The following is a 12,178-nucleotide window of genomic DNA, read 5'->3' as shown; positions in this document are numbered from 1 at the left end:
CCATTTCTACATTAGGCTGTCTTGAAATTTCTTCTGTCAAAGAAATTAGTCCATTACTTTTCAACTTAGCCTCAGGCAAGCTTTTTGGCTGTGGGCAGACTCCAGCCAGACTCTTTGCCAAAATATCCCAATTGCTGCTTAAGTTCTTATTTCCCTCTGGAACTACATTGTTCTCAGCACTGCTTTCTTCCAGGCATTCACTAGAATGGCCTGTTAAGCTCTGCTTATCAACCAACCACTTTTCTAGTCCAAACTTCCAAAGTCTTCCACATTCCTCCAAAACCCCACATGGTCAGGTCCTTCACAGTCAACACCCCTCTCTTGGTACCAATTACTGGTATTAGTCACTTTTCTGTTGCTGTGATAGAAACACTGACCCAAGCAATTTATAGAAGGAAGAATTTATTTGACCTTACGGTTCCAGGGGGATTATATTCTGTCTTGGCGGGTAGGCATGGTGTCAGAGGTGGCTGGAAAAGACGAGCAGAAGCTAAGTTCTACATCTTCCAGCAGGCACAGGAAAGAAGAGGGCAACTGGCGATCTGGCAAGGCTTAAGAACTCTCTAAGCCCACCCCCAGTGACGTGCTTCCTCCAGGATAGCCATACCCTCTAAAACCTCCCAAAACAGCACTACCATCTGGTGACAGAATGTCCAAATATTTGGAGCCTATGGGGGACATTATCATTCAAACCATCACAGGGTGGTTTCCACTTGGAGGCATGGCAAAGCTGAATACTCAGTGTTCCAATGGCAGTGGGGTAAGTGTACAACAAAAGCAGGATGGGATGTTACAGTTGTTACTTTGTACAGAGATGCTCAACAGACTTGACCAATAACTGGGCAAGAGCCAAGTGGAACTGACCAAAATGACTTAGTAATTGGGGGCCTCTGGGATCAAGAAGGGGTGCCGAAGGCAGCTACAGGCAAGGCTGATTTGGTGGATGAATAAAACACAGGAATATCACAAAGGAGCTTCCATGATCTGGCACCTGACGTCAGTCGTCCACATGTCTTCACCTGGAAGGTGAAGTCACGGGTGTCCTGCTTTAGCACCTTGTTACACACTCAGGGCTTACTTATTATTGATAAAATGTTTTTGTTTAGTCCACAGGAAATATCTGGAGCTTCCAACAGTGTTTAGAGAGGAAACGCAAGCAAGGTACTGAAACTGCAACAATTTTTCTGGGGAAGGAAAATAACTGATGAATTAGCAGCTCCCATGTGCTCAGAACTATGACCAATGTTTTGAATCTGCACACTGCTCCTTGCTGGGAGCACAGGACAGGTGAAGACCTGAATTTGTAGGGCAGACAGACCCAGGTTTGAATGCTAGCTATGCTCCTGACCAATGGGTGGCAAGGATGAAGGGCAAATCATGCTGTCTTCCCTGAACCTCCACTTCCTGACTTGCCTGACACCCTGTATCCAACATTCCAATGCTTAAGGCAGCCACAAAAAGCCCCAGTTCTCAGGACCTGATTAACTCAGCTGTTGAGTTAACTAAACACTAGCAACTATATTTTCCATTACAACTGCCTATCTGAGCATGCCCACTCTCATAGGCTGCATGCTAATCTGAGCATGTCCACCCTCAAAGGCTACACACATATCTGTGTGCCCACCCTCTTCAGATACATACTTATCTGAGTATGCCTATCCTTGCAGGTTGCATGCTTGTCTGGAATGCTTACCCTTTCATGCCACACACTTATCTGAGCATGCCCACCTTCTCTGGATGCACACTTATCTGGTGTGCTCACCCTCATGCACTGCATTCTCATTGGGGACCACCTGCCCATGTCTTCAATGATGCAGGATGGGATTCATATACTCCACAGATTTACTAAGCAACAGGTGTACAGTGGGGCCCTTGCCAGCATCCTTCCCACTCAGTGGAGTTTCTTCTGAGATAGGGATTGCTCATCTGACCCCAAGAGATACTGAGCTCTGACCTTTGATGTTAGGTGTCCCCAGGGTTATGGAGCACCAATGCCACTGAGGCCTTGTGGAACATGCATGGCTATTGTGGATATGTCCCTGCTGGAGAGAGCTACAGGGACTTTATCTGTAGCATGCCACGACCTCTTCAGGGATCTAATAGAGATTCTGCTCCCAAATCCACTGGCTGCAAGACCAAGCCAGCAGTATCTGCCTCCCAACCACAGAAGCAGCTGGGCAAATCATATTGAAGTTGGGTGTAGCTTTCACCTTGGAGACAGGAGGGGCCAGGAACTTTCCTTGCATTAGTGAACATTTGTTATGAAGAAAAATATCTGGCTCTGAGAAACATGCTGGACCTCTGGGAAGGGGATGGAGGGGAAATGCCAACTTAGACCAGACCTGGACAGTCCCAGGGTGATGGGTGTTTCCTTCCTTCTATCATGAAAAATGGTTCTCATGCTGGGGTCAGGGGTCACCATTGCCCATGCAGGATGTCTTGGATGACTCCATGTTTTATTTTCAGCTGTTTTTGTACAGAATCCAAAAGACTCATCGGCAAGATGCAGCATGTAATAAACAGGAACCAATGTGCCATATCTTCTGATTGTACCTGACAACCCAGGAACTCCTATTCTCCCTAAGTTGCTGGGTATGACCCTGTGAACCTCATCATTTATAAAGTGCCAAGGGACTGGCCTGACATACTTGCTGTGTGACATTGGACAAGTCCTTTTCCTGTCTTTGAGCCTTCAGTTTCTTCAGGGCAGAGTGGGCTAGATGGTCTAAGGAGTCTCACAGTTTTGGCAAACCAGCTGTCACCCTGGATATCACTGTGGCCTGAAGGAACCCAGCCTGCAAGAGGGTGCTCAATTAGCTCATCAGCTGCAGTGTTAGCACTGCCTTGAAAAGCACTGTTCAGGCAGACATGCAGCAATCTCAGAGAGCTATACTGTCTCCTTGACCTTTTCCTAACTAGTTCATAAGCAAACCATCTCTGTCCTCAGGATGCAGTGGACGGAGTGACAAAGCACTTATCTGGACATAGGTTATGTGGTGACCAGTGCTTACATTTCATCCCAGTCTGCTGCTGTCTGCTGTATAGTCCTTAAGCAAGTTGTTCCATCCCTCCCTTTGTAAAATGTGGCTACTGAGCTTCTGTCTCACGGGATTGGCCAAGGCCTCAGTGGACAAACACATGGCACTCAGAAAAGCACTCAGAGAATTGGAAAATGAATAGAATACTTCACCAAGAACCTCGATTATGACTGTGTCAGCTGCTGCCACTCCTGCCACAGAGGAGGAGGAGCCAGCTGAGTGAGGATGTGCATAGGTCCATCATTCACAACACTACAATATTCTTTGTGCTAGTCAAAAGTACCTTGCTGAGTGTGGTGGTGCACATCTGTAATCCTAGTGCTCAGGAGGTGGAGGCAGGAGGATCAAGAATTTAAGGCACCCATAGCTAGACAGCAAGCTCAAGGCCAGCCTGAGGCCCTGTGTAAACAAATGAATGTATTCAAGAGAGGCAGGAGGGCAGCTCTGGGGCTAGGTTGAGGCTAAGGCACTAGGTTCCTGTGACCAGGTTCCTGGATCACTCTTAGCCTTTGGTTCTCCACTTATGAAAAAGATCACTAAGTTGAGGAGATCAGATGTTCCAATGCAAATGAAAAAACCCTATGTAAGCACCAGGTGAGGCAGCACTGGTGAAGACATGCCTGGGCCCTCATCTTCCCTGGACCCTTGGTCTGAATGGCCCCAATTGCACCCACCCACCTGTCCTTCCTGGAAGCCAGTTGTCCCACAGTTCCCCAGCATCAGGCTTCCCTGTTACCAACAGCACATGCCCCATGCAAGGACTGAGTGTGAATACTTCTTGCTGTGGCCATGTCCTAGACCCCTGTGCATAAACCCTGATGGGTCAGCCCTCCCTATGACCACACATAGCTACTGGCCAAGCATACTGGGCTGGGTGTAACTTCCAAGAAGCATGACTCATGGTTCTAACTTGCTCCTCAGAGCTCCCAAGGGTTCCACAGGCCAGCTGGGAAGGCTCAGGGTACAATTTGTTCACTTTTAGAAACCTACTGAGGGCTGGTGAGATGGGTCAGCAGGTAAAGGTGCTTACTGCCAAGGCTAACAATCCCTAGAGCCTACATGCCTACACTGTGGAAAGAAAGAATTGACTCTAACCTACACACACACGCACATGCACACACACACACACACACACACACAGAGAGAGACAGAGAGAGAGAGAATAAATAAGTAAAAAAAGTAATAAAAACTGTGAAACCCACTGAATAATGCTAGTTTACATTAAGTATTGAAACCATTTTTTTCTTACTTTTTTCCTCCTCTTTTTTGAAGTAGAGTCTTGTCATACAGCCCAGGCTAGCCTTGAACTCAACCACCCTTCTGCTTCAGCTCCCAAATTCTGGGATTACAGGTGTGTGCTACCACACCCAGCTCAGAAACTACTTCTTGAATCATATTTTATATCCATAATAAGAAGATTAAAAACTATCATTCAATCAGCACTTCCTATGAGCTCCAAACACTGTTTAGACCCAGAACACAACTCATACTTTGGTCTCACCCCATGAAGCCAGCTCACTTATCTCATTCTATAGAAGGGGAAAGTGAGACTTGGAGAAGTTAATCAAGGTGTCCACATTCATAGCTAGTGAGTGACAGGCCTGTGGGCTGAGTCCTGATTTCAGACCCTGGTTTTTTGTTTGTGTTTTTTTGTTTGTTTGTTTTGTTTTGGTCTTTTTTGTTTGTTTTTGAGACAGGGTCTCACCATGTAGCACTGGCTGATCTGAAACCTACTACATAGACCAGGCTGGCCTTTAACTCATAGACATCTGCCTGCCTCTGCCTCCTCAGTGCTGGGATTAAAGGCATGTGGCACCACATCAGGGCCAGAGCCTGGTTCTCAACCTTCCAATCATTTTCTTCTTCAGCCAGCAAAGGCAGCAAGGAGGGATGTGGAAGATAGCGGGATCGGTCTGAAGGGTAGCCAATAATACAACCATTTCATATTTCTAAAAACAAAAGACTCCTGTTGTGTTTGTGATACCACCTATAGAGAGAAAATCTCAGCAAATCACCATGGCTGTAGGGACACACGTCCCTGTTTAACATTCCGTGGCTCCCAGGTACCTCTGTGGCTGTTTTAATGCATCCCCTCAGCTTTAACCCCTGAAATATGGCTCTCCTCTAGCTGTCTTCTGACTTCCCTCTTGGGCTATCTTGTCTCTGCCATCCTAGCAGATTCCTCTTCATTCCACCCACCCTGCAGGGCCTGAGGGGACCAGCTTCTGCAAAAGGGCCCAGAGCTTCTAAATTCCTGTTTCCTTGGAGGCTTCATCTTCAACTTTGCCCCAGGCAAGAACTTAGAAATTTATGAGCAACTACCCACCACAACCAAAAACATGAGGAATGATATACATAGTCAGGGGGACCAAGGCATAAGAAACATTTGGTTCCTCTTTCTCATAAGGAAAAATTAAAAGTAGCAGACAGGAGAATAATGGCCTGGGTACTTGGCCACAGCAGCAGGAGTAACAGAGGACAGTGGGGACTGTGGCCAACCATCACCTCACTGGAAGAGGTGCCTGTCGCTTGGCTCTACACAACCTGTCAGGTGGATACTCACACCCAGGGTGGCCAAATCTTATTCCTCAAGAGGTGCTAGAGTCAAACTTCTTTTCCCCACATTAAGTCTAATTTCTAAATGATGCCATCTAATTCTTTTCCTTTTATTCCTTTCTTCTTGTGTAAACCACACAAGGGAGCTGGACATGGCCAGGAGTTCTGCACTTCCAACCCTCTATCCTTGTGGCAGCCCATGGTCTGCTCACTGACCAAAACTCCCCTGTGCTTCCCAGCTTCCCTATGGGTAGGGAGGGGCTATACTGCAGGGGAGAAGATATAAGTAACTCCCAGGCCCTGGCAGTTCGGAGCCGGCCCACAGTCTCCCATTTTTCCCCACTAGCCAGACAGTGTGACCCAAAGGCCACCTGGTACACCTGGCACAACAAGACTGTAAGATGGAAGCCATTGCTGTCCCCTCTACAGACTGCAGGTGAGAGGGACAGTCTCAGATCCAGGGTTGTCAGTGGAGATGCCAGTATTCCCTGCTGACATATACCTGTAGCCAGGCTCAGTGATATAAGAATCATACTCATAACCATTTAGCAGGTCAGTTTTCAAAGCATCTTACCCCATCTTTCTATATATGACTCTGGACTCACCCAACAGGTGGGGTAAAGCTTTATTTCAGAGGGGAGCAAACGAAGGCTCAGAGCAAAGCAGAACAGCCCCCAGTGTGCAGTAGGTATGTGGAAGAGCTAACTCTGAGCTTCTGAATAGACTCCCAGTCCAGTGCTCCTCCTACCCCTCATCTTTAAGAGTTGATGTGTCCAACACGAACTTCTTGGTGCTCGAGAGGCCACCTGTGAGTTTGCGCAAAAACCTTCTGTCATGGCTAGAAAGATCAACCTCTTACCTTTCCCGTCGACTTGGTACCCTTCCAGATACAGAAGTAGCAGATAGTCCAGGCTGCCAGGAGACACAGAGCCAGCTCCCAGCGGAGGTTGCCGATGTGCTCGATCCCATCAGAGATGGCCAGGACCCGACGCCTGCAGAGGGAGGGTGTGGAGTCACTGGACTGCTGATGGCCCATTGTGCTCTGACCTGTGGCAGAGTAAGGGCTGTAGAGGAGAGGGACAGGCTACACTCTGGCTCCCCAACACTATATCCTCCACATTCGCCAAGCATCAAACCCTGAGCAGGGCATGGGGCCTGTAGGAGGAACAAGACTCAGCCTCTTCTGATGCAGAGTGATGCTCTGGGCAAAAATGAAGATGTGATAGAAGAGGCTGGGGAAGAACTGGAGTATCTGGAAGAATGTACTACTTCACAAACACTCCATGTCCTTAAGAGCAGACTATGTATCCCTGCCTTACTGAACTCAGGGGTGGATATAGGATTTGCTATGGCTACTGCTTGGTCAACCATGGACCATGTGTCACTTCAGAAAGAAGCTTCTAGAGTCAGGTAGCAAGGCTCCCTAACCCTGCTGTGATTATGGAAGCAAGTGTCAAAGCAGGGGTTCTAGAAGCCCATTCCTGAGGGTCCGCATGAGACAGTATGTGAGTGAGAAATGACCCCTGCAGTTTACAATGACTGAGAGCTCTGGGGCATTTGTTCCTGCAATGCGACTCAACCTATCCTTGCTGCTGTAGAGTGTCTAGAAGCTTCCTAGAAGGAGGATATGGAAGCCACATTCTCAAGGATGAGTGGAACAGAGGTGGGAAAAGGAGGAAGTGGAAACTGTTCTAGGTTGTGGGTCTGAGTGGAACCCTAAAGACAGTGTGGTACATTTGAGGGACAGCAAGTTAGGGTACAGGGGCACAGAGAGGAAATGTCCATACCAAGGGATAGGAGTGTCCCAGAGGACCCAGACCAAAGGACAGCAAGGACCCTAGGTATGCTGTAAATGTCTCTGCCCATGGCCTTCCCTCAGAGCTGATCGATTCCTAAGAGTTGCTACAGAACTAACTCCCAGAGCCCACCCCGGGGTTGTCTTTCTTTAAAGTCAAATCAGCCACGCTCCATATTGTATTCGACCATGGCACAAACCCCCTCCACACTTGCTCCACGAACCCCATTCTGGCTGCCAAGCCACTCCCGCCAGACAGTGCCAGTCGCCTTGGTGCTCTGAGAATGTCCCTGAAGAAAGGAGATCCCACCCCACCAAGCATGAAAGCCACCCTCAGTGTCTGTCTCCCTGGGAATCAGCACGGGCCTGATTCTGCATTAATTACTCAATGACACCAATTAGCGCTGGTCAGCAGGCTCCCTCCAGCCCCAGCCCCTGCTGGAGAAAGCAGGCAGGCCCCCAAACAAAATCAGACTGTGGGCAGCCACGGGGTTATTAGAAACCAGTCCTCAGGCTCATAGCCAGAAGAAGTAGGAACAACCACTTTAGTACACATTTCCTGAGGGCCTACTATGTGTGTGCTGGGCACTACCTTAGATTCTGAGGATAAAAGGTAAGCATGTTTAACTAGGTTAATGGATAAAAGGGAAAAGAGTTATCTGAGAAGTCAGCCATCCTGTCCTAATAACCACCACCACCTGGCCTGCTTCAGATAGCTTAGCAGTCTACAGTTTTAATACAATGGAAAACATTACACCTTAGCCCATAAGAGACCTTCAATGACTTCAAAGGGAATCTGGTATGGTAACAGAGAAGCATCTTTGCAGAATGGATCCCTGGGAGCTGTCCTGGGTCATGTTTCTACAAGTATTTCTTTATAAACTTTGAGCTCTGTAGGTTTTTGCACTGCCTTTTTTTTGGGGAGGGAACTGGGGAAGCTGAAGCCTCCTCTTCCTTCTTCTCCTGGCTCAATTCCACTAGTCTTCAAAATGTGGCTTGTCTATGGCTTCTTCCAGGAAGCTTTCCTGGGCCCCCCGTAGCAGTCAGGACAGGTTGAGTTTTGCTGAAGTAAAAAGTGCTCCCAAAGATCTCAAAGGCATAAAACAATAACACTTGTTTCTTGCTCACGTGATAGGGATCCTTTGAGAAGTCACTGCAGGGATAGACTTCCTCCCTGGAAATATCACCACTCTCAAAATTCTATAGGAACTTTGAGGGTGTCCACTGCCTTCTTTGTCCCCAGTAACTGACATAAACCTACTGCCTTTCAAAATGTTATTTGAAACATCCCACTGGTTGATAAGGAGGAATTACCCAAAGCAAGACAGACCCTTGGTCTCTGTGCATGGAAATAACATGGCATGCTCTGATCCGTTCATTGCTGACTTGGCACAGTCCTCAAAAAAAATCACATGGGGGTTCCCCAGCTAGCAGAGGCAACACACACACACACACACACACACACACACACACACACACACACACACACACACTTTTTTTTATTGTTGGAATTGTCTGACGAACTGAGGATCTGAAGACTGAAAATGCACAGGGACTGAGGGAGGAAGAAGGGAGTGAGTGGATCTGCCAGGGGCTAGCTGGCTTTGCTCCCCTCTCTTCACATTTGGATGCCACAAGCCTCTGAGCCATGCAGCCTGCTCCGGCGCCCTCTCCCTTAATTGAACAGTCTCATTTCCAGAATGGGAAGCAGCGTTCCAAAGCCTTGGAGGATGAACTGCTCTTTTGTTCTGTCAGGCTCTATTTGAAAACATCCTCAAACTATTTTCTTTAGGTTGAACTGATACTGTCACTAGGAAGACTCTAGAAAAAAGTGGGGCTCAGTGGATGGGTTCTCAGCTGGTTGGGCTGTGGGGTTGTTTTGAAACCCACAAGGACAGCCTTTGAGAGTGTGGGGGCTGGGGCACTCCACTCTGGAGACTTGGGGAAGGCATAGCCCTTCCTGGGAAAAAGCTCTCTTAATGACCCTCCCCTATGAAGCCCTGGCATACAAGAGACTGAATGAGGAAGAGCTTCCTGCCAACAGGCTGGCCGGCCAGGACCAAGGACTGGACCTCCCGACACCATGCCAGGAGTGGGAAGCACTCAGGACTAGCTGGGGCTCCCCAGGGACATGGATGTTTGCAAGTCAAACACTGTGCACTATGAACTGGCATAAGAGCAGATTCAAAGAGCACCTTTAGCATATTTCTGGAGGCTGAAACTTCAGCCTGGAGGGATAGAGCTCAGGTGTCTCCAGCCCTCAGCACATTCTTGAGACTGGCTAGGCTCAAATCTCAGCTCTGCTTCCTACCAGGTGTGTCACCTTGGGTGAGAAATGTCACCTATCTGGGCCTCAGCTTCTGCATCCATAAAACAGGATTAATGGTACCTGCCTTCAAAGGCTGCCCAAGAGTGAAAGCGCTCAGCCCGCCCCATGATTCTTGAGAGAACAATTATTATCACTTCCGCTTCAAGGATGGGGAAACTGAGGCACAGCCAGCTGAAGGAACTTGCCTAAAGTTCCCTGTCATCAGCAAATGACGGCTTGGCTGGGAGTCAGGGGAGCCTCAGCACTGGCCCATGAGATCCCATAATGCTGAAGTCACCACTGAGTTTCTATCCTGCTTTATTAACTACAGCAACAGTAAAAGCATAGCTCAGAGCTACCTCACATTCCTTTTCATGCCAGGTAAAGGGAGTACTGAGCACCTGTCACTCCTGAACAAACTGCTATATTCAAGTGCTGCTACAGAGACTATCGGGATGGCAAGTGCTGTGCCAAGAAAAAGCTCAGGACCCAGCAGGAAAGGCAGACAAGGAAAGAGAACAAATCATGGGCAAGAAGAAGGTGATGGGATCGGTGCCAGTATATAAATATGGGTGTGGATGGGGGTTGCTGAGAGGTAGGAAGACAGTTAGCAAGGAAGGTGTGTAGTGGGAGGTCTTAGGGGCAGAAAGTCAACCCATGGCAAAGCTGGAGGCTGGAAAGGATGCTCAGTGAGGTATGCATGGTCAAGGTGATGAGCTGGAGTGAGGGGCAGAGGTGAGGGTGAAGCCGTGTAAGCCCTGCAGAATGGGGCTGCATCCTGAGGGTAGTGGATGCTTACGAGAGTCTAAAGAGGATGAGACCCTGCCAGGTCGGATGGGTGATTCTGGAAACTCAACTCTGGCTGCAGAGGAAAGAGTGGATGATGATGAGGTGGGTGCCCAATGCAGAGGCCTTCTTCTTAGGAAGGGTAGTAAACGAGGTGGATTGTGACCAGGTAGAAGATGGGATGGATGGGTTTGAAAGAAACAAATGTAGAAGGGCCGTGGACCCCTGGTCAGATGAGGACAAGTTCAGCAGAGAAGCAGTAAAGTAGCAAGTGTGGCTGAGGAGAAAGCAGTGAATGGTCACTCATTCTTTACAACCAGATGGCTTGAGGTGCAGGTGGGACATCCATGGGACTGCAAGGCCTGGAGGCTGCTGGATCTCTAGATACAAAGCTTGAAAGACAAGCTGGGAAGACAGTCCCACCTAAGCCCTGGCACTGGAGGCTTCCTGGGAGAGCTGGAGAAGGAAGATACCAGGTTTGCAACTTAACCCCAGAAACCCAACATCTCCAGGGCACAAGAAAGAAGGGAGGACTCCCGAAGGAGACAAAGAAGGATAGGTCAGAGAACCAGGGCAGCATGGCAGAAGGGCATACCCAACCTCAAAGGGAGAGGGAGTCTGGGGGGCAAGTGGCTCCTTTGCCCACTGTCAAGGCTAAGAGCTGCACTCTCTGCAGGGGAGACCCATGAGGAGTGAATGGGAGGTGAGACATGAGAGAGGTGGCTCTTTTAGTAAGGATAACTCTGCTGGGTTGGAGGCAAGGGGCTGAAGGGGCTGAGGGGCTACGTACTCAGTGTTTGCTCCAAGGTAGCCACAGGATACTGCCAGGAAGGGGCCAGTGATGAGGGGAGGGAGGGAACACATGGGTGGAGGTGTCAGAGGGCCTTTCTATTGGCAGAGGAAAGAAGGAGCAGAAATCAAGTCCAGAACACACTGTGATTTCTTATCAAGAGATGGAGAGGGGAGCAGACAGACCATGGATGGGGTTATGACAGGTGCTAAGAGTAGGGACCCCCAACTCACTTCATTCAGCACTCATAGCAAACAACTGCCATCAGAGACTTAGTCCTCTGGTCCTTCACATCCATGGGTCACTGGTTCCTGGACTTCTGCATATACCAAAGCCCACAGATGGTCCAGGCCCTGCTATACCATGGGTGTTTGTACAGAAGTGGTGCATCGTGCCCCATATTCTAAATCATCTCTTGGTCACACAACATAAATCTCTGCAAGCAGCTGGTCTGTATCCTTTAGGGAATAATGACAGGGGAAGAACTTCTGCATGCTGAGTATCTGCAATCTGTGCTTAGTTGAATCCTGGGGTTCAGAATCTGCAGGTCCAAAATCCAGATGTATGGAGGGCCAGCTATGTGCTCATCACATGAATGGTGAGCCTGGGGCCCAGGCTGGGAAGCAACCTGCCCAGGTTTGGGATTTGAAGCAAGGTTCTGTTCCTACTGATACCACATTACCTGTTGAGAGACCTACCAGGGGAGGGCTTCTTAGACTTCAAAGTTCTGTCTCTGGGGGATTAAGGGAAGTGGCTAAAATCCCCAGTGGATTCTCCAAGCCACCTTCTCCTTTCTTTCTGGGTGGTTCACCTACCCAGTGGTGCTGGCTCCGGGCAAAGGGCAATGGCCACTCAGGGTGAGGCAGCGCTGACTAGAGGCTGCAGAGTTGGAGACCCGAGCTGGC

The 12,178-nt window shown here is 48.9% G+C and overlaps 1 protein-coding gene across 1 annotated transcript in view; it reads right to left on the bottom strand.

The window, feature by feature from the left end:
• Slc6a11 (solute carrier family 6 member 11) overlaps nt 1-12,178 on the bottom strand; it is a 133,526-nt gene that overhangs the window by 97,469 nt on the left and 23,879 nt on the right. Inside the window, exon 5 of the mRNA XM_008854892.1 lies at nt 6,454-6,586. Within this exon, the coding sequence (XP_008853114.1) occupies nt 6,454-6,586 (133 nt within the window). The remainder of the gene's footprint in view (nt 1-6,453; nt 6,587-12,178) is intronic.

This window comes from Nannospalax galili, unplaced genomic scaffold, assembly GCF_000622305.1.
Source record: "Nannospalax galili isolate Female #2095 unplaced genomic scaffold, S.galili_v1.0 scaffold406, whole genome shotgun sequence".
NCBI classification, from domain to species: Eukaryota; Metazoa; Chordata; class Mammalia; order Rodentia; family Spalacidae; genus Nannospalax; species Nannospalax galili.
This window is presented reverse-complemented; position numbering and strand designations above follow the sequence as displayed.